The sequence below is a fragment of the Prionailurus bengalensis genome, chromosome B2, assembly GCF_016509475.1.
Source record: "Prionailurus bengalensis isolate Pbe53 chromosome B2, Fcat_Pben_1.1_paternal_pri, whole genome shotgun sequence".
Classification (NCBI taxonomy): Eukaryota; Metazoa; Chordata; class Mammalia; order Carnivora; family Felidae; genus Prionailurus; species Prionailurus bengalensis.
In genome coordinates this window covers 33,485,587-33,507,825 of record NC_057349.1, presented here as the reverse complement: position 1 = coordinate 33,507,825, position 22,239 = coordinate 33,485,587, and the positions used below count along the sequence as shown (strand labels likewise).

At 50.8% G+C, this 22,239-nt stretch overlaps 1 protein-coding gene across 2 annotated transcripts; it reads right to left on the bottom strand.

The window, feature by feature from the left end:
• Positions 1-2,158: 2,158 nt before the first annotated feature.
• On the bottom strand, positions 2,159-21,481 carry DEF6 (DEF6 guanine nucleotide exchange factor). Of its 2 annotated transcripts, none has more exons than XM_043591250.1 (11): positions 21,379-21,481; positions 10,959-11,099; positions 10,150-10,335; positions 8,331-8,567; positions 8,095-8,241; positions 6,016-6,124; positions 5,545-5,843; positions 4,328-4,494; positions 4,016-4,214; positions 2,956-3,046; positions 2,159-2,752 (listed from the first exon to the last, which is right to left on the bottom strand). In XM_043591250.1, the coding sequence occupies exons 1-11, from the start codon at positions 21,451-21,453 to the stop codon at positions 2,529-2,531; spliced, it is 1,875 nt and encodes a 624-aa protein (XP_043447185.1). In that variant the 5' UTR covers positions 21,454-21,481; the 3' UTR covers positions 2,159-2,528. The 2 variants fall into 2 exon arrangements, with proteins under 2 accessions (XP_043447185.1, XP_043447184.1); XM_043591249.1 differs by lacking the exon at positions 21,379-21,481 and adding an exon at positions 20,799-21,308.
• Between the last annotated feature and the right edge of the window lie 758 nt (positions 21,482-22,239).

Sequence of the window (22,239 nt, the reverse complement as noted above, 5' to 3'; positions counted from 1 at the left end):
CAATTAGAGGACAATTGATCCTCCCAGTCGATATCCAGAATCCAGATTTCTTGTGCTCACAGATGTGTTATGCTTCTTTCTACTTACCTTGTTTCCATGTTCTCCTGCTTTCCTTCCTTTTTAATGTTTTTTACTGTTTGCTTATTTTTGAGAGAGAAAGAGACAGAGCATGAGTGGGGGAGGGGCAGAGAGAGAGAGAGGGAGACACAGAATCCGAAGCAGGCTCCTGGCTCTGAACAGTCAGCACAGAGCCTGACGTGGGGCTCAAACCCACAAACCGAACCGTGAGATCATGGCCTGAACCAAAGTCGGATGCCCCACGAACAGAGCCACCCAGGCACCCCTCTTGCTCTCCTTTCTTATTAAAAATTTTAAGGGCCGGGGTGCCTGGGTGTCACAGTTAGTTAAGTGTCCAACTCTTGATCAGCTCAGGTCATGATCTCAAGGTTCATGAGACTGAGCCCCGAGTGGGGCTCCACACTCTTAGCAGAGATCCTCTCTCTGCCCCTCCGCTTCCCCTGTGCACGCGCTCTCTCTCTCAAATATGTAAACTTAAAAAGAAAAGTAGGGGCGCCTGGGTGGCTCAGTTGGTTAAGCGGCCGACTTCGGCTCAGGTCACGATCTCGCGGTCCATGAGTTCGAGCCCCGCGTCAGGCTCTGGGCTGATGGCTCAGAGCCTGGAGCCTGTTTCAGATTCTGTGTCTCCCTCTCTCTGATCCTCCCCCGTTCATGCTCTGTCTCTCTCTGTCTCAAAAATAAATAAACGTTAAAAAGAAAAATTAAAAAAAAAAAGTAAAAAAGTTAAGGGCCATTGTGAATCCCCGTTCCTACCTAATGCTTCCCTTTCTTCTGAATTCCTGAATTGTACTGCACTTAGAGTTTGAACCTCACTTCCCATCCCTGAAATACGTATCATGCTATACTGGTAGTTTTGTTTCATGGCACTTTACATAGACTATAATGAAGTTCCTTGCAGTAGAGTTTGGGGTACTGGCAAAAGATTTGAACTTTGATATCAGACAGCACATAAGCTACAGGAGGGCAGGGACTCTCTCTTGTTTTGTTCTGTGCCCTATAGCCAGCACCTAGCATGATATAGGAGCTTAACGAATAATTCATTGAATAAATGAATGGGCTTGAGTTTGAATCTTAGCTACTTTATCACTTTTAAGCTGTGTGACACCCAGTCATTCATTTTAGAATTTAATTATTCAACAAACACTGTTGCATGTTTGCTAAGAGCCAAGCACTGTACTAGGCACTGGGGACGTAAGTTGAAGAAGATACGTCCATGCCCTCAAGGAACTCATGCATCTAGTTATGAAGGCTGTTATGTGAAGTAAGGTGGGAAGGGCAGCCAGTGTGCAGGCCCAGGGGAAGAAAATGAGAGAACTGTTAGCAGATCTGTAAAGCAGAGGCATAGGAGGCTTTCCTGGGCCTCATGTGCCACATAAGGGAATGTGAATTTGACTTGACTGATTAGATATGGGGCAAGATGAAAAAGGAGTCAAAGGTGAGCAGGCAGGAGAATACAAAGGCCTTAGGTTAACCACAGCAGCAGCCACAGTGGCCATAGACAGGGACTGAAAGCTATGAGAGAGTAAAGCAGAACCTACCACATTTCATGATGGTTTTGCACGAGGGGGATGAGAGGAAAGGAGCATCTTAGATTCCCATATCTCTGCCTTGGGTGACAAGGCCAGTGAGTCAAATAATATGGGAAAAGAAGCAAGTTTGGAAGGCTTTGGGCAAGTTATCTGACCTCTCTGAGCCTCAATTTCCCCACCTGTAAAATGCAAATAATAACATCCACCTCTCAGGGTTGCCATGAGAATTAAATAACAGGGAAGTTGTGGGGCATAGAATAGATGCTCAGTAAACACTTTTGGGTGATACTAATAATAGTCCTTGCTCATGTGCCAAGCACTTGATCCTCACAACAACCCTATAAGTTACATCTTATTATTATTCCTGTTTTACCAACACAGGAACTGAAACACTGTGAGGTGAACAAACTTGACCAAAGTCACCCAGTTGGTAAGTGGCAGAATGTACTTTCCTAGCCACTGCACTCCACTCACTCCTGAGACTTATAACTGGACTTGAGGAAGGAAGAGAGGACGTGGCAGGAGAGATGGACGGCAGACCTGATCAAGGATTCACTCCAAGGGCAGTTTTTATTTAGAAATGTGCCTCTACAGCTTGGTGGCAGTCTGAGGGCACATGCTGCTGGCTTGCTTGCTTGTTTGGTCTCTTTTCCAGCCCAGGGCATAGGGTCCTTGGGGTTAAGGCACAGGATCAAGTTCTCAAGGATCAACATCCCAGACAGCCTCAGTGGTCAGGGGTCTGGGGCTGGTGCCCAAAATAAACAAGGCTCCGTTCTAGACTGTTTCATGGTTAGAGGGCCTGGGCTCCTGGCACCAGGTCCTCAGCTCCCTCTTCTGCAGGGGTTGGCATCACCCACAGGCCAGCTGTGGCCAGGTTCTGGTGGGTATGAGGTTGGGGGGTGGGGAAGGGGATAGCAGAGGCTAATTTTCTGGCGATGGGTCCAGTTTATCTTCCTGGGGGGTGGAAGCCGAGATGGGAGCCTCATCCCCACCGTTGAGGGACTTCAGCTGCTCACTGCTGCTGGGTGAGGGGGTCCTGTTGCCCTGGGATCCCCAGCGGGTCAGGCGCTTTAAGGAGGAGTCACGGCGGGCAAGTGGAAGGGGCTGGAAGCCTGTGAAGGAGCTGCTGGTGGTGGGACGCTTGTCTGGCAGAGAAAAGGCAGCCGTGAGTAAGGAGAAAGGTGCGTGCAAAGGGGACAGGTTGAAGGGCCTTGCCTCAGTCCCTGGGGTAAAGGAGAACCTCCTGACCTTTGATCCCCTGCAGACTCTGTAGATCTGGAGGTATCCCTTTCTCCTTCCTTTCCCTCTCCCCACTCCAGAGAAAGCTCCAGGGTCTACCCCTTCTCACCTCCGGGCTCAATTGGATGCATGAGTCGGTTCATCTGAACATTCCAGTGTTTCACATTGGTGCTGGCCTGGCGCAGCTTCTTCTGGGCAGCCTGTGGGGGACAGGGCCAATGGGGAGTGGGTCAGAGACCCATTAAACAGACCATCCTAAACAGGGTGCCTTGACCTTTTCAGGTTTGCAGGCCCCTTAGAATCTGTCAAAGGCTATTATTGATCACCTCCCCAGAAAAACTCACGCAGGTTCATAAAGAGTGAGATATGTGAACAGAGTTAGCTTCCAGTTTCAGGGGTCTCGTGGGTCCCCAAAGGGTCAAAAATAATCATAATTATGGTTTCCATTCATTAAGCAGCTAAGATGTGCAAAGCATATTTATTATTTTAGTTAACCTCCAGAGCAGAGGCGAACAACAAGGAAGGGCAAAAGAGGTTAAGTGACTTGCCCAGGGACCGACGTTGACCACCGCACCACACCACACCACCCCTGCAGGACCTGATGCAAAAGCTCTGCTCCACTGCTCACCCAGCCATTAGCAGTGGTTGTAGGGTGAGGGAACCACGGAGGAACTTCCCCTTCCCATGGTACATATTTCTGCGTTCAAATTTTTTACTATGACCATGTCGGCCAACGAAGCGAATAAAATGACATTAATAAGAACATCAAAAATTGTAAAAGAACAACAACGACGACGACGACGACGACATCAACCCCTCTTCCACGCAGATTAGAGCCAAGGTATAGGGACAGCAAGGGAGGGGCTTGGAAGAGTACGAGAACGTTTTGCGCAGATCAATAACCATGAAGCAAATAGCAGCTAATGTTCCCTCCGCACTTGCTACATGCTAAATACCACATATCCTCTCCTTTGGTCTTCATAACAATGCTGTTACCGGTCCCCTTCCCCAGGTGAAGGACTTGAAACTCAGAAAGGTCAGGCAACCGGCCTGAGGCCACACAGCCAGGAAGGGTTTCAGGGTTTTCGGGGTTTCAGGGAAGGCCCCGGATCCTGCGGGTTCAGGCGCTCACCCCGCCGCCCTCCACCCTCTGCCACTGCGGGCCTCACCTCCACGTCCTCGTCGGCCCTCTGCCGGTTCTGCCGCACCTCCTCCAGCTGCTGCTGAGCTCGCTGCAGGGAGCGGCTCTGCAGCGCCATCTCCTGCTGCAGCTCTTGCTTCTCCTGCTGCGCCCGCTCGATGTAGCGCTCCTGCTCCTCTTTCAGCTGCAGCAGCTGCTTCAGCTTCTCCTCCTCCTCCTCCAGCAGCCTGCCGGGCGCACACTGTGTCGTCTCCACGGCCGAGGCACCTCGCGGGTGCCCCGCCAGCGGGACGCTGGGGAGTCAGGGAGGGGAACCAGGAGGGGTCCCGCTCAGTCCTACCTGGTCTGGGCTAGGCGCACAGCCTCCTCATCCCGCCGCGCTTTCACCTCCAGTTGCAGGGCCTCCTGAAGCCTCTGCTGCATCTCCTCCAGCTCTTGGATGCGCTGCCGCTGCCGGGCAGCCTCCTCCTTCTTCAGTTCCATCTCAGCTTGCATGGAGGCCCGGGCCTGCGCGGGGACACAGAGCCGCGTCCATGGGGGCACGGCGTGGGGCAGGGAAGGCCGCCGGTAGTCTGCCCTTTCCCCAGGGCTCCGCTAGGCTGGCCCAACTAGCTGTCTCCCGGTGAGGGTCTGGGGGGGCTCCTTCATGTTGGGGTTTCCTGATCTGACCCCTTTCCGGGAGCCTGACTAGGTCAGATAATGGTCAGTGAACAGAGGCTACACGAGGGAAAGGGGCTCGTCACCCCCTGCCTGGCACCAGCCTTAATAATCAGTATTATGTCCTATTAATATTAAGCATTACAACTATAATTAAGGCTAGTACTAGGCAGGGAGTGACTATAATTATAATAATTGTTGTAACAACTAAAGGTGTTCCTTCACTTGATCCTCACCATACCTCTAAGAGCACAGTTCTGTTAGCACCAACATGTCACTGATAAGCAAATGAGGCACAGAGAGGCTAACTTGCCTGAGATCACGAGGCTCCTAAGGGGCAGAGCTGGGATTGAATCCAGGTGTCTGTAACTCCAGTTCTAGATCTCTTAAATCCTATATCTAATTCACCTACATGCCCATCCGCCTCCACATTCGTCCCTCCTTCCTCCCATCCTGCGTTCCCCGAACTGGTTCCACTGTAAACTTAGATCAAGTGTAGTCCCACCTAGTCCAGCGTGGGTCCAAACTCATCCCCAAACGCCGTCTTTAGTTGCTCCTCTGTCCAAGCCCCGCCTCCAGCCAAGGCGTCCGAATTCTACACCTGTAGCACTCAGCTCCAGCCCCACCCCGTCTTCCATCTCCAGCCATCACTTGGATAGGTTCCTCCTGCACTCCCACCCCTTATCCCGCCCCTGGCACTGGCCCTGTCCCATACGCTTGTTTCATTCAGGTGCACAGGCTCCGTTCCAAGGCCCTCATTCCAAGCCCCGCCTCCACGCACCTCCTTCCCCAGCCCGTGGGCTCCGCCCCCGGCCCAGGCCCCTTCCCCGGCCTTCAGCTCTCTAGCCGGGTCTCCCAGCATCTCTCTGCCCGCTGTCCCCAGCCGGGTGCGGTCCCCACCTGCTCCGCCTCGCGCAATTGGCCCTCGAGGGTCTGCTGCAGCTCGCGATGCTGGCTGCGGCGTCGCTCCTCCTCCTCCTGCAACAGGCGCTCGGCTTGCCGCTGCGCCTCCTGTAGCAACTCCAGCTCCTGCAGCTTCCGTTCCTTCTCCTCCTGCAGCTGCTGCAGCCGCAGCAGCTCCTCCTCCTTGGCTGCCCGGCGCCGCTCCCGCTGCTCCCGCTGCTCGCGCCGCTTCTGCTTCAGGTCCTTGTGCAACGACGTCTTCCCCTCCGCCTGCAGCCGGATCGCGGTCTGGATGGCTGTGGCGGGAGAGGGAGGCGGTCAGCAGAAGGCTAGCCGGGGGCAGCGGGGTCCTCGAGGTGGTCCACCTCCGGAAAGGGGCCTTAGGAGTTGCCGGCCTCCCGCTGGACAGTGTTACCACCCCCTTTTCACTAAGGAGGCGACCCAAGCCAGCCGGCGGCGAGCACTCACCAGCTGTCCATTCCTGGCGCTGGCGTGTGTCTGAGGCGCTCATCTCGTACGTTCGGGAGGCTGTCTTCACACAGAACATGCAGCGCTTCCCCTCTCGGTCGGGCAGCACCTGGGAGAGGGCAAGTGGCCCCAGATACGCTGGCTTCACTGGGGTCAGGGCCACACCGGCCGCAGAGACGCTCCAGTTCCATCCCCTACCGGTCCTCGCTGACCGTCCACCCTGGGCACCGCTCCTACTCTGCCAGGAGCCTGGATGGCTTGGCATGGGGGTTGGTTATGGGCGTACTGTGTCTCCATAACTCTTGTAGTCCCCGCTCTTTGGAGGTAGGGCGGGGCCGTTTTCATTTGGTGTCTCTCCATAGGGCCTAGCATGTAGCCCATTACTGAGTGCTTATGCAGATCATTCTTGAACACCTCCTGTGACACGGTCCTCACTATCCAAATCATTCATTTTCACATAGCCCTGCCTGTTGAGAAAGTTCTCCACTCATTCATTCCACAGATATTTTGGAGTGTCTACTGCAGGCGGCTCACCGTTTTAGGCATTTAGGATACCGAGGTGGAGGTGTGCCTAACAGACCGAAATCCCTGCCTCCCCTAAGTCATATTCTAGCGGAAAATAACAGCTGCCACATATTGAACTTCTTATGCTCTAGAGGCCGTAGTAGTGCTATATATGCATCATTTTTTTCACACCTCCCAAACAACCTTGCCAGGCAGGCATCATTGGCTCCACTTTACAGAAAAAGAAACTGAGGCTCTCACAGGTCATGGAGCGTGCCCAATTCACACTGCCTGTTAGTGGTGGGGCTCAGCTTTCTGCCCAGCTCTATGCTCTGTCCTCAGTGACACCTGTTTTCTTACGTGACAAAAAAATGGGCAGAGCCTAGGATGATTTTTAAAAATGTAAAACAACAAATGTTGATGAGGATGTAGACAGTGGAACCCACATACACTGCTGGTGAAAATGTAAGGTGGTATGGCTGCTATGGAAAACAATTTGGCTCTTCCTTAAAAAGTTAAACAGCATTTCCATATGATCTCGCAATTCTACTCCTCAGTGTGTACCCGGAGAAGTGAAAACATATGCCTACCCAGAAACTTCTGTATGGATGTCCAAACCAGCATTATTCACAACAGCAAAAAGACGGAAACAACCCGTTGTCCATTAATGAATGAGTAGGTAAACAAAATGTCTGTCTACACAATGGAACATTATTCAGCCATAAAAAGGAGTGAAGTTCTGATCCACACCACAGCATGGATGAACCTTGGAACATTATGCTGAGTAAAAGAAGCCAGTCACAAAGGGACAAATATTATATGATTCCATTCTACTCCAGGTACCTAGAACAGGCAAATTTATGGAGACAGAAAGTAGAAAAGAGGTTAGCAGGGGGTGGGGGAGGGGATGAGTTCTTTTTTATTGGGTAGAGAGTTTCTGTTTGGGATGATGAAAAAGCTTTGGAAATAGTGGTAATGATGACACAACATTGTGGATGTACTTAATGCTATGAACTGTACACTTAAATGGCAAATTTCATGATAGATGTGTAGTTTTTACTACAACTAAAAAAAAGTTTAATGTTTACTTACTTCTGAGAAAGAGTGAGACAAAGAGAGAGAGAGAGAGAAAACATGAATCGGAGAGGGGCGGAGAGAGAGGGAGACACGGAATCCAAAGCAGGCCCCAGGCTCTGAACTGTCATCACAGAGCCCGACTGGGGGCTTGAACCCACAAACCATGAGATCATGACCTAAGCGGAAATCAAGAATCAGACATTCAACCGACTGACCCACCCCGATGCCCCTCCCCCCCCTTTTTACCACAATTTAAAGAATTGTTTTAAGCCACTAAAATAATAACGGGACAGAGCCAAGGGAGGGAAAGGAGAGGGATGTGGAGAAAGATGAGGGAGGTATAGAGTTGTCAAAGGGAATGGAATTTGGGTGAAGGAGAAAAACTTTTCAAGAGGATTCCTAGAACATTTCGCTGTGTTGTGTGAGGCATAAGCCATCTCTTCTGAAACCGTTAGCAAAATTCACACCTGTGTTCTACCCCTTCACCGTCTCCCTCACCTCCACGCAGCACTGTGCGTCCAGTGGGATGGTACCCCTTTTCTCCTTGCACTCTTCACTCCCAAAATAGCAGAGGCAGCTGGGCTGCAGCTGGAACCAGCGTTCTGTCCAGTTCCTCCTCAGGTGCCCTCGCTTCCACAGGTAGCCCTGCCAGCCAGAGCAGAGTCAGAGGCCTCACCGGCACGCCCCATCCACCCCAGCTGGGGGTCCTCCTCCAGTTCCCAGCTTGGCCTGACCTGCTTCAGGACATCTTGGATGAGTTCCTGATAGACTTCATGGATGGCCATGCTCAGAGTGTCCCGCCCCACACCTCGAAGGCAGCGCCCCGAGTTGAAGAGCTCCAGGAACTGCCAGACGCTGAGCCCTCCGCTGGTCTGGGCTGCCTGGGCTTCCTGGGCCAGCAGCTCTTCCAGCTCACCCAAGCCCACCTCCAAGCTCATGCTGCTGAGCACCTTCTTCAGCAGGTATTCCACCTGGAGGAGAAGGAAAGCCTGGTGGCTGCAGCAGGCAGTGTTGCCTGCGACAATACCAGAGGGTGCCCCCTCTCGCTCCCCAGAGCCTAGACAGGGGTGACCAGGTACAGGGAGTGGGGGGCCAGAGGACTAAATGTTGGTGGAAACCAGGGTAGATTTGGCAGGGGATCCTGGAGCCCCAACCTCAATTCAGGCATCCCCTTCCCCTCCCCAACCTCCAGTCCCACGTCCCACTCCTTCATGCTTTAAATTAAAGGCAGGGTGAAGGCCGAGGGCTAGGGGCCAGGCAGAGGCAGCAAATCATAGAACACGTCAGAGGGGGTGCAAGGGCCCTGTCATCCAATACCCTTACTTTGCAGATGACAACACTGAGGCCCAAAGGGGGAAGTGGCTTGTGCTAAATCATACAGCAAGTTGGTGGCAGCAAGAACTCGATTCAGATCTCCTGAATCCCATCTGAGTCCTTATTCCAAGCCCAAGCTCCAACCCAGAGGATCCTTCCCTTATGGGAGGTTAAGGGGATTGGGGGTGGTGGTAAGCAGGGCAGGGACAGGAAACCTGCTACAGAGGAACAGGAAGTAGTGGTTGGGGTACATCCTGCTGCAGTTTGTTCATACATGTTGATCGCAGCAGCAAGCAGCCTTCTGGCCAATGAGGGGCCACCTTGCCCTGACGGGAGTCTGACAGGGGTGCTGAACCAGGTGTAGAGAGACACATGTCCCTTTCCTGCCCCAGCAGCTTCTTGGGAAACTCTCTTGCTCTGGAGGCTCCTGGGTCTCAGCTGGGAGTGGGGGGGGTGGGGGTGGTGGTGGTGTACCAGTTGAGGGATTAGATATTTCCCTCACCCTTCCCACAAACAGAAGCAAGGAGACAAATCTGAGTGCAGTTGGATGTGCCAGGACTTGTAAACACGGAGGATTCCTCCCCTCTACACCTTAAGACCTAAATTGACCCTGGCATCTTCATAGTCACCAAAAGGTCAGGAGAAGGCTGAACAGATGGGGGAGAGAGGTGGGAAGTGGGTTGGGGGGTACCTGAGTTGAGGCAGTAGAGCCTCTACTCCCAGCATACCCTCTCTGGAGCCCTGATTTGGGTTGGCCCTGGCTCTCCCCAAATTACAGAAGACAGGAAGGGAAAAATCTAGAGCCAGAGCCAGATTTGGTTGCCCCACCCCCCTGGGGTAATTGGACAGCTATCCCAGGAAAGTCTCCCTTCCTCTCATATAGTACCCTTCTCAGACTGCTACGATGCCTTAAGTCCTGCCATTTGATCTTAAATGGTTTTCATTTTTAAAAGCCCAGTAAGGTATCAGGCATTTACAGCTCTGTGTAAATAGAATCTACAGGTCATTTTCCTACTCTGAGAGTTAACAGAGGCTTGAAGTAAGTGTAGTTTTGGTTCTCCCTGGAGGACGGCACAATTATTCTGGTCCGGGCAATTCTAGCATCTGGGGACAGCTGGGGGCAGAGAGGCACCAGCATGGGAAGACCAAGAAGAAGGGGGTTGTGGGAAAGTTGCAGAGATGATTCATGGTTTTGCTGAGGCCTGGCCCCAGTGATTCTGGGGCTGCCATTACCCTCACCTCATCAGGAACCATGATCAGAGGGTACTTGTCCTCAGACAGGAAGTTGAAGAGGCACCAGAGGCGGAAGGCATCCTCATTGGAGAGCATGCTGTTCCCGTTGCTGTCCACCCGATAGTTCTTCTTGGCCGTCAGGGTCCAACACAGCTCATCAAAGTGCTCCTTAACGAAAGCCCCCTCCTCCACCTGCCACCAGGCCTGCATGTCAGCCCAAAGGCCGCCCCATCCTTGCTCTACCACCAAACAAGCCTGCAGCTGCGCTCTTGGGGGTCACCTACTCCCCTGCTCCCTACCCTGCCAAGTTGCGGCTCTAACTTGAGGAATCCCTGAGCTGCTTACCAGGTAACTAGCTGATTCCACACCTCCCACACCAATCCACACCCACCCAAGTCCCCTCCCAACAGAGAAACACTAGCCCCTCAGCCCAGGGGAAAAAGAAGCGGAGGCCAAGGGAGGATGGACAATCAAGAAGAGAAGAGAGTGACGGCTGGGAGGAGCAGGGGGCACAGCACTGGGGAGGCTGGAGAGCCTTCTGTAAAGGTTACAGCTGGAAATGGGGGGTGAGCCTAGGTAGGAATGGGGTGGAAGTGTGGAGGCTGAGGTGAGGGAGATTGAGGGTGAGTTAAGGGAAGCAGGGAGGGGGACAGGGGGCTGCAGTGTGAAAGAAGGAGCTGGGAGGGTAGGGATGGACAGCAGGGACAGAAGTGGGGGTTTATAGGTGGGAGGAGTTGGGGTGGCAGTGTATTGGGGTGCTGGCCAGACTGGGGAGTGGGGAGAGGTTAGAGGTGCCCGCTCAAGCTAGGCCCCACCTTGTCCAGGATGTACTTGTTGAGGTAAGGCATGTATCCTTGGCTGGACACGGGGCCATCGTCATCGTCCCGGAAGTGCTCCTCCAGAGCCACAGGGTCGTGGGGGATGTGCAGGACCGTGTACAGGTTGTGGGACAGCACCTGAGACAGAGTGGCAGTTTGTCTTCCTGTGCCCCAACCAAAACTGGGCCAGAGGACTGTTCCCTGGCTTGTCCCCATTCCCATCCTGGCTAAGTCCTCTGCACACATGATGCAATTCAATCATAACTAAAACTTGCGTAGTTATATAGGCAACGGAATACAATTCAGTCATAAAAAAGAAGGAAATCTTGCCATTTGCAACAACGTGGGTGGAACTTGAGGGCACTATGCTAAGTGAAATTACAGAAAAATACATACCATATGATCTCACTTACATGTGGAATCTAAAAAACAAATAAACACCCCCTCCCCCGTAAGCTCACAGATACAGAAAGCAGACGTGGTTACCAGGGGCAGGGGGTAGGAGGTAGGTGGAAAGCATGAAGGGGGGTCAAAAGGTACAACTTCCAATTGTAAAATAAGTTATGAGGATGTAAAGTATAACATGGAGACTATAGTTAATAATACTGCATACATATTTGAAAGTTGCTAAGAGTCGATCTTACAAATTCTCATTACAAGAAAAAAGTTGTAAAAAAAAAAAGAAAAGACAAAAGTTGGGTAAGTATGTATGGTGACAGATGTTAACTGATCATTTCACAATATATACAAATATCACATCATTATGCTGTATACCTGAAACTAAGATGTTATATGACAATTATACTTCAATGAAAAACAAACAAAAAAAAAAGAAACCTAAAACGTATCCCCTTACTATGCACTAAGCACACTGAGTGAAGTACTTTACGCATAATTCATTTAATCCCCATAACAACTGTTAATATCCCCACTTTACAGATGAGGTGAAAGAGCTGGGCTTCAAACCCACGCAGCCATGTTCTTAGCCACTTCGTTAGGTAGGGATGTCCTCTTTCTACAGACAAGGACACTGAGGCTCAAGGGATTCAATAACTTGCCCAAGGATTCACAGTAAGCAAGAGTCTGGGATTCAAATCCAGCTCTGAAGATCCCAAAGCCCAGGTGCTTCCCAGGATGCTGGGCTATCTATCAGCAGGGAGGTGGCCGTCACACCAGGGCAGAAGCCTCAAATGTCTCATCATTTCCATCAAAGACTCAGTGTTCGGGCTGCAGTGTGCCTAGCTCCGGGAAAGGCAAGTGCAGTTCCAGTCACTGCCCTTCAAAGATGGAAGGGAGCTGGAAAGGGCTCAAAGAAGGGTCACGAAAAATGGTCTGTGACATGTGGAGGAAAAGGCCTAGAAGGGATGGTGGCCATGGTGGTGTGGAGGGGAAACACGGGTTGGTTAACAAACCCATGATATAAGAACAAAGAAGTTGAAGTTTGAACAAAAGCAGGAAAAAATAAAACTGCCTCAGGTAGTTCTCTTATAGCACTTATCACAGTGGTAATGATGAAAATGGTCATTATTGCACACCTACTATGTGGCAGCCACTGTATGAGGTGCTTTCTATACCCCATGTCTAAAATTCACAACTGCGATACACAGATATAATTATCCCCGTTTTTTAGATGAAGGTGCTCAGCCTTGGAGAAGTTGAGAGTAAGTGGCCGAGCTGAGGCTGGAACCAGGTGTGCCTCCCTATTAAAATACTGACCCTGAGACTCTTTCTCCAGGTAGATGGTGAACTCTGGAGGCAATGTTTCTGTTCATTTCTACCACCCAGCCCCTATGTCCTTTTTTGCACACTGAAGGCAGTCAACAAATGCTGTGTTTAAGGGCTGCTTCCACCCACCAACAGTTAAGCTTAGGATCAGGTCCTGAGGCAGGAGCTGGCAACACCCCAGGGATGGTACCATGCCAAGTCTTCACTTCTTTATTCTCTTATGAGAGAAGATGGGACAAAGGATTGACACTTGCCCCCAGTATTCTGCTGGGCCTCAGGCTCGACTTAACAAAGAGGGAAGTTGGAAGACCCAGCAAGAGGGTGTTTCTGTTTTCGCTCATACCTCTCTGGGAAGCCATCCCTGACCCCCACCCTAACCCTGGTTCCCGTGCTCTTCAAACCATCTCATGTGCCATATTTGGTTTTGCTTCTCTTGTTCTAGAGGACATCTTAAGTTTCTTCCTGATGAACTCTGCCTTCTTCTCCCTTATTTGGTAACGGAGCCCTGATTTTTCTTTGAGAAGCACCTCTCCCCCATTCTCAATATCTGTGGTAATTGACCGCGTGCACCCTGACCCGACCTGGGGCAGGGGGTGGGCACATCAGAGTCACGGTGATTGGCTGAAGGAAAGGCACGTGACCAAACCTGGGCCAATAAAAATCAGCCCTACGATTTAGGCTTCCTCTAGTGGAAAGGGGTATACTTTGTTAAGGTGTTAGAAGGTAGACACCTTCACCCTCTACCCCTCAGTTTCATTGTCAGTAAAACAATGGGATAGTAACTGTCACCTGGAGAGGCTGTGAGGCTGGAAAGGATTATGGAGAGTGCCAGAGTTAGGTCTGCACAGAGCTAATGTCAGTTCTCTTTCTGCGTAGAAAGTGCAATTAAAAAAATTTTTTTTCAACGTTTATTTATTTTTGAGAGACAGAGACAGAGCACGAGCAGGGGAGGGGCAGAGAGAGAGAGGGAGACACAGAATCCGAAACAGGCTCCATGCTGTCAGCATAGCGCCTGGCGCCACGCTCGAACAAGGCAGTCATGAGAACTGGACCTGAGCCGAAGTTGGACGCTTAACCAACCGAGCCACCCAGGTGCCCCCAAAGTGCAATTTTTTAACCTCACATATGGACATAGATCTTGACTGATATCAGGTACTGAAGAGACTATGAAGAAATGGGGATTTGAATGCTCTACTGCTGAGGTGTGAATTAATCTCTCTGGAGGGCAAGAACCTATCAAACTTAAAATTGGGCATGACCCCCGAATTTCTAATCATCTAACCTATAGATGCTCAAGGGAACAGAGCTATATGTATAAGAATGTTCACTGAAGCATTGTTTATAATATGAGGAATTGGAGACAGCTAGGCTTCTTCAGTAGGGGGACAGGTACACCGTGTCATGGACCTATGTGTGGTTGGAAAGATTTTACCTCTGACGCTTGTGTGCTTATGGGCAAGTGGTTTAACATCTCTAAGACCTTATCTCCTCTGTGAGAATAATAAGGGGGCCTACTCCAAAAGGTTTCTTAGGGGCGCCTGGGTGCCCTCAGTCAGTTAAGCATCCGACTCAAGTCATGCGCAGGTCATTATCTCACAGTTCATGAGATGGAGCCCCCACTCCCTGCTGAGTGTGGAACCTGCTTGGGACTCTCTCTCTCCCCTGTTCTCTGCCCCTCCCCGACTTGTGCTCTGTCTCTCTCTCTCAAAAAATAAACAAACAAATAAATGAACATTAAAAAAATTCCCAGAGGAGGGGCGCCTGGGTGGCTCAGTCGGTTAAGCCTCCGACTTCAGCTCAGGTCAGGATCTCACGGTCCCTGAGTTTGAGCCCCGCGTCTGGCTCTGGGCTAATGGCTCAGAGCCTGGAGCCTGCTTCCGATTCTGTGTCTCCCTCTCTCTCTGCCCCTCCCCCGTTCATGCTCTCTCTCTGTCTCAAAAATAAATAAACGTTAAAAAAAAAAAAATTAAAAAAAAAATTCCCAGAGGTACCTGGGTAGCTAAGTTGGTTAAATATCTGACTCTTGGTTTTGACTCAGGTCATGATCTCACCGTTTGGTGGGTTCCAGCCCCGCATTGGGCTCTGCCATGGCAGCGTGGAGCCTGCTTTGGATTCTCTGTCTCCCTCTCTCTCTACCCCTCCTGCACTTGCACGTCTCAAAATAAATTAACATAAATAAATAAACAAATAAGTAAATAAATAAAGTAAATAAATAAATTTCCAAAGGGTGTTTTTTTTTAGAATGAAGAGGTCAGCATAACACCTGGTACGGAGCTCATTGTTTAATAAAAGTTGTGTGCTATTTTTAGTATTATGCTTTTATGAACACACATGGAAAGATATGCATAATATACTGGTTGGTGAAAAAAACCAAGCTGTAGAGTGGAATGTTTGTAAAGTAAATGTGTGCAAAGATTAGGTTGAACCATAGCAAATTGCAGTTTTAATAGGTTGAAACAATAAAATGTCAGCAATTTCATACGGCCCAACCTAATGTGTTTATTTGTATATAGGAAAAATCTAGAAGACTCAGCAGACTGTTAACAGCTATCACCCCACTATCCTTCCCCAGGGAGGGGAGGAACTTTCATCATATTTAACATTACGTTTGTCTTTGAATTTTTTTTAAACCAGTAACATGTTTTACTTGAATAAATTTCATCTTCTCTAAAATTATATTCTTCTACACTCTGAATTCTTTTTTTTAACCAAGAGGATTTGTTTTTATGACAAAAATTTAAAGCCACAGAGATAAAAAAACAAAGAGTGCCATTAACCACTAATGCACCCTGTTATTAAGTTGGTCTATAATGACATTTATTTGCTATTCCCTTTTTGTGCGAGCATTTCTGGGTGTTCTACATTCCTTGAGGGCAGCAAGGACTCTAAGCTCAGGCCTAATTCCAGAGTTCAGTACCATGTCCCACAAGATAAATGTTTTTGTCTGACTCAAGTCTAACTTACATGCTCCAATGGTTTCCCATTTTTCTCAGAGTAAAATTCCAAGTCCTTCCAGAGGCCTCAGGCCCCATATGACCTGGCCTCCTGCACCTTCTCTGACTTCATTCCTCTTGCTCACTACTCTGCCAGGCACACATTTGCCTCAGGGCCTTTGTACTTGCCATCCCTTCAGCCTGGAACATCCTTCTTCCAGGTGCAGGCATGGCACATACTCTCTTCTCCTTCCGGTCTTTAACTTAGACGTCACCTTCTCAAGACCACCTTATTTAAATCTATAACCCCATCCCCTCTACCCCAACCCCCCACTCTCCATCCCCATTTCTGCTCTATTTACTCTCATGTCATGTATCATCTTCCATCACGTGATACATTTTTAGTTATTTTATCTGTATTTTCTGACTAGGATGGTAGCACCACCATGGGGGGATTTTTGTCTGTTTTATTCACTGCTGTATCATGGGTCTGGCACATAAGAAACTCAGTAAATATCTGTCGAATGAAATTAAATGCTTCATGGGAAGAAGTGTGAGAAATACAAAGTCAGGCAGACATGTACTGAATCTCTCTGAGCAAATTAACCTCACTGGGACTTAGTTTTTGTACCTCTAAAAACAGCATTCAAAGAGATGCTGTGCAAACCCCTTCCCACCCCCGGATAGAACCTGCCACACGGCAGTACAGTTATTTGAGCTGTTCCTCACTTCGGTTCATTCGTCCACACTGTCCTTCCTCACCTGTACCTTTTGCCAGTGGAATCTGAGGGGCCCGGGACAGAGGCTCCAATCCCTGTGAGCCGTCAGGTGTCGGGACCAGAAGCAATTAAGGCTCCAGACACTCAGGGCTCAGGGCTTCTCCCCCAGAGAGCTCGGTAGACCTCAGACTGCCAGGCTTCCTGTGCCTGGGTGCTGGTTGGGGCTAGAGGTGGTGAGAGGGTGTGACCAGGGGAGGGTCAGGCTGGAAAGGAAATGGCAGGGGCGGAGGCCAGAATGTGCAGGAGCTCACTGGGCTGATTTCAATCAATCCTCTGCCCTGGAGGCAGGGACTCTCATTATCCTCCTTTTACCGATGAGGAAATCAAGGCTCAGAGAGGTTAAGCATCTTGCTGGAAGTCTGCCTCTAAAGCCCTACTCTTGATCTCTCTGCTACATTAGCTCTGGCTGAGCATCAGAATCACCTGGGGAGCTGGTGAAACTGAAATACGGTGGGGCCCGCCCAGACTTACTGACTCAGAGTTTCCAGGGGTGGGGTCCAGGTGCCTGTAGTTTTCACAAGCTGCTATTCAGGCTCCCTCACAGAGGACTCTCACAGTCTCACCCCCAACCCAGGCAACCTCTGACCTCTGAGTTGACAGCAACTGACCTTTGAGAGGTTTCATTTACTCACTGTTTCCTGTGGAGGCATGTGGGGAAATGGTTCTCCTCTAGGGGCTTGTGAGTTCCCTAAAAAATCAAGTGTGGGGATGGGGCAGGTGCCAGGGCCCATGGTCTTGCGGTTCCCAGACTTCGCTCGGGAACTCAGATATGAGGGGTTTGGGAACCCATAAGGAGCACCAACTAATGGCTGCAAAGACAGTAAATAATCTCTCTTTCCTATACGGCCTATCGTTTTTTAAGTGTATCTCAGTGTCAGGAGACACTTTTAAATTATATAGATCCTTTAAAGAGTTACAACCAGCAGATAATAAAGTATAACTACTATCAGGAGGGAGGAGCCCTGGGGATTTCAAAAAGGTGAGAATCTCTGAATGAGTTGTGCGCCTGCTGAGAGTAAGAAAGGGCTAGAAGGGGCTGAGTGCAGGCACCAAAGAAAGAGGCTCAGAAAAGGGAAAAGAGAGGCTGCATCAAGGATCAATTTCACCTACTTGATATACTTTGTCAAAATTTATTTAGAAAAAAAACCCCTTTTTATCTTAGTAATCTAGCTGGATAGCTTGGAGATCTCCAGTTCAACCCACTGGCTTTACAGATGAGAAACTAGAAATTCAGAGATGGGCAGTCACTTGCCCAAGGTCACCTAGCTGGGAAGGAGTTTAGAAGTCCAGGCCTATGTGGCTCTGAGTCAAGTGTTCTGCACACCGTGAAATCATCCTCCCTCTGCCCACCATCCTAGGCTGGGGAGACCAGCAGTAGGTAGGGGTCAGAACAAAAAAGCTGAAGATTGCAGCCAGCAGATTCCTGGACTGGAGTTGTTCTTAACCTCCCCTCCACAGAGGAGAAGGCTGCTGTCCCTCTCCTGAGGCAGAGCCTGAAGCTCAGGAGCCTGAAAGACCTAAAAAAGTCAAGTGGGGGGTGCCTGGATGGCTCAGTCAGTTGAGCGTCCGACTTTGGCTCAGGTCATGATCTCACGGTCCGTGAGTTCGAGCCCCACGTCAGGCTCTGTGCTGACAGCTCAGAGCCTGGAGCCTGCTTCGGATTCTCTTTCTCCCTCTCTCTCTGCCCCTCCCCTGCTCATGCTCTGTCTCTGTCTCAAAATAAATAAAACATTAAAAAAATAAAAATAAAAAGCCCAGTGGGTAAGGCCCCAGCTCTTGCCTGTCAAGAGGAAGGGGTAGGCCTGCTGCCTCCTGAGATATCATCGAGCCAGAGACTTTCTACTCCATCCACATCCCCAGTCTCAGGCCCCTCACCCCCAATTCTCAGCTAATCCCCCACTAGGCTCAGAACCAAGGCTGCTCCCCTAGGGAAGAGGAGTCCTCAACTCCTGGTAAATTTTGTGCTCAATCTAAATCCATCCTGGGCAGCAGTGCCATTCATATTGGCTAACTGTACTTTCCTCAACTGGACAAAGGCCATTGTACTTTCTACAAGAATTCAGAGAGAGGAAGACTCATCTGCTCTGTCCTCCAAGTCTTCTCTTCTCCGGAGAAAACAATGCTGACTCCTTGGGTAATTCTCAGAGGGCTTGCTGACAGCCAGTGGCAGCCCTTCTCCCAACACATCAGGGAAGTGGTGACTGTCACAGACAGGCACAGCTTGCTGGGCTGGTTCAGTTCGCTGGCCTGGTCCCAACTGAGGACCCCAAGGCCAGGGACAGTGTTGGTGAGGATAGATTAATCCCAAGATCTTTTCCCTTCTCTCCCAAGTCTTTTCAGGGGTGGGGTTGGCCCCACTGGTATACCTCTCATCTGCTTCTTCCTCTGGCTTCTGACCACTTCTCTATTGCTCCTTTGCCTTTCCGGCATCCCCACCCCCAACACTATCACTACTTCCTCCTCTTCCAGTATCCACCACTATGGTCTTGGGAAAGAACTGCCTTCCCTATCTTTCTCGTGTGTGACATGGGCCTTACCACTTCTGCCCCACCTGGCCCAAGACTCCTACCACTAGCACAGATTCTCAGAGTGGATGCATTTTCTGTTGAGTGGGGGAGAAATCTACCTTTGATCCTATGTGGCCAAAGCTGCTGGCAGTGGGCTCAATTTGAACTGTGAAGGGATACAGACAGTGGACAGTTCAAGTATGTAAGCTCCTAATATAACCTTCCCTGCAAATACCCAACCAGTGGGGGTGAGGTGTGGGCATCGATCCAGTTGGGAGGCCAAGAAAAGAAGGTTAAGGTAGAAAGCCTTACTGGCTGATAGCCAGGAAAAGGGGACCCACCTGAGGGCTGTACCTTCCACAGATAGCCTGGAGAGGTTATAGGAGCTATAGGTAATAGAGAGGCAGAAAATGGTATCTTGGAGACAACAAACTATGGAGGTTGGGATTATTTCTATAAAATATTAATGAGAGTGGGAGGTGGATGCAGGGCACGGGTTTTTGCAGGGATGGATTTTGGATGATCTACTTTTCTTCTGTCTGTACTGAAGCCCCTGCTAGATGACATGATCTGCAATAAAATGATTTAAATACAATGTAAGGAAGAACCTGCCTGTTGAGGAATCCTCCCAGATGATCAAAAGGTGGTAACAGACTATCTTTCCTGGGGGGCCAAGAATCATTTTTTGGATGCTCGTAAGTCTGGCTAAGGGGTAGATTATGGGATAGGACCAGTTTGGCACATCCAAGTTTCTTGCATTGAAATTCAGCAAAGTAGGAGGTTGGATTGGGGGTGGGGCATAGTGCCTATCCTGCCCCACTCATCTCTCCCAGGTTTCCAGGCACCTCCTACCTTAATCATTAAGAATGGAGGTTTCCTTGAGGCTACATTCCACCTTTGGGGGTGCCCAGATCGGACACCAGAAATTTAGGTCCTAGCTTCACGCCAGGCACATAGTTGCTCAGTAAACATGTGAATTGAATGAATGGTCCCTTAAGAGAGGTCACAGAGAGCCGAGGCTTACCCTGTTCCTATCTCCCAGTGTTCCCTGGTTTCAGTGGCCTAGGGCCTTGCTTCTTCCCCACTAACTAGGGTGGAGAAGGCCACACTAAGCTAGGACTAGAGGAAGGAAGGAAACTTTTTGATCGCCTAGGAATTGTCTAGGACCAAGTACTGAACCGTACATAGGACAATCACTGATGGAGCTCTTCCTGGGCTCAGATTCCACCCCCTCCCTACCTGAGGTCCCAAGGCCAAAGGGAACAGTTTCCCGACCTGGTGTGTGGGAGGAGGGAAGGCTGAGCTGGGCAGCAGCAGAACAGGGTCTTGGTCCTTGCCCCTTCCCAGTGCTGTTGCACCTGGGAGACAAGAGTTCAGAGGAGCTGTTCTCTGCCAAAGATGACCAAGTCAGCCTGGTTTGGAACTGGGAGAGGCTCTTTAAGCCACTCTCTCAGCTCCGGGAGGAAGTGACTGACAAGTACTAGCTAACTGTCTCTCTTCAAAACCAGGAGGAAGCAGCAGGAAGGAGTAGGGTGCGTGCCCAAGCTTCACTCTGGGGAGACGTGTGCTCAACACACGGAGTATGGGATGTCGCCTGGCCTGTTGGCCTTCAAAACCTAATGATGCCACCTCCACCCTCCCAAGAGTTGGGGGTGGGGGGCAGGGCTCTGGGCAAAAGCTCTGCACGTACTTCCCTGGGGCCTCAGAACGTGGGCAGCAGGATCTACCAGGCTATGTTGTCCTGCTTACCCAGTACTGTCTCCCCTCCCCAGGCCTGGGCCTCTGGATGGCTGAGTGCCCGGGGAGCAGCACAGCGTTCATGCCTGGCTCCTGGGCTGCAGGGGCTGATGAGGCATGTCTGCCGGCCTCCCCTGGGCCCCGGGTGCCCCTCACCTTGAGCTGGGACTTGGAGACCTTGCCGCTCTTCTCCACGTCCAGTGCGGTGAAAGCGTACCAGATGGACTTAAGCAGCTCCTTGCGCAGGGCCATTGCTGAGGTGCCCGCCCGGCCCGGGGGCGGCTCTGACACCGAGATCCGGTTTCAGGAAATGCAAACGGCTGCAGAGACCGCAGAGGGGCCATGGCGCGGAGCAAGAGCTCCACCTGCCTGCTTGCATGGGGCTCCCCGTGCTGGCAGGAGCCAGCCTGTTGCTCTTGCAGTGCTCAGTGGCCCCACTCTCTGCGTGGGACCTCGGCACCAGACCCTGGAAGGCCAGAGCCCTGGTTCTGTTCAGTGCAGCTCCCTAGGCATGAGGCCCTTTAGAAGCCTCCTCAGCCCCACAACCTTCTGGGGCTTCCTGCGCTCCCAGAGGCAGCTTGCTGAGGGGAAAAAGCAAGTCCACCCTCCTGACTGTAGAAGGGTGGCATTAGGGGATATCCTGTCTCAATTCCACACTTAACAGACAGGAGGCCTTGGATGAATTACTTAACCTCCTTGAGCAGTTTCCTCATAGTAAAGCAGTAAAAATACCCACCTCACAGAGTTGTAAAGTCTGGGGATGGATGTGAGGCAGAGCAGGCCCTGGATAAAGCACATCTTTTAGGGCCATCTAACATTGTGGTGGTGGGGCTCCTCCCAGGCGGAAGAAAACAAAGGCAACAACACAAAGTTGGCGGAGGAATTGGGCCAGGGCACCTCTCCAGGTCAGGCGGACTTGGCACGTGACTTGTTGCCTCCCCATCCTCTATGCTTAGGCTCTCAAAGGCCTCAGCTCAGAGCACTGCCCACTCTGGGGCCCACTGGCCTTGAAGACCGCAGCGTTTCTGAAGCACATGGGGGTGAGCCTTGTGGGGGGGGGGGCCCAGCTTCAAGGCTACTGGCGGCAGGAGGCTTGGGACTCAGGGCCCTCCACATCAATGCCTCCCTTTCTTTAGATCCAATGCCTGTGAGGGCTGGGACATGCTCCCTCCAAGAACAGCAATCATGGATGTTGAAGAAGTCTGCTCAGATAACTGAGACACCCCTCTTCCTGGGGGCGTGCCTCTGCTTCCAAAAAGCCGGTAACAAGAGTAAAAGGAAACTTGCTAGACGACCCAGGAGAGGATGATTCCTGGGCTGGGGGAGAGGGTTCCATTCTCAAGTGGCAGGAAGGGACTTGGGCACATCTATCACCGTGGAGAGAGGAAAAGAGGCACCCCCAGTCCCTGCAATGCTCCCATGTAGGAGAGTCAAACCCAAAAAGTTCTTTCCATCAGATCTCTTCCTCTGCATCCCTCCCTTCTCACCAGGGCTGGATCTGGTCCTCCCACACACTTTTCACTAGGGTCCAGTTGTGCCTTTGGGATTCCACAGCACAATCCCAGACACCTCAGTGGGCATCCCCAGAACTGGGACC

Excerpts from the sequence above, each read along its gene's own strand:
- DEF6 (XM_043591249.1), bottom strand. The coding sequence starts at position 20,894 with ATGGCCCTGCGCAAGGAGCTGCTTAAGTCCATCTGGTACGCTTTCACC. Across the intron at positions 5,844-6,015 it reads GCGCCAGGAATGGACAGCTG|CCATCCAGACCGCGATCCGG; the intron begins GTGAGTGCTCGC and ends CTCCCGCCACAG. Across the intron at positions 4,215-4,327 it reads GTGCGCCTAGCCCAGACCAG|GCTGCTGGAGGAGGAGGAGG; the intron begins GTAGGACTGAGC and ends TGCGCCCGGCAG.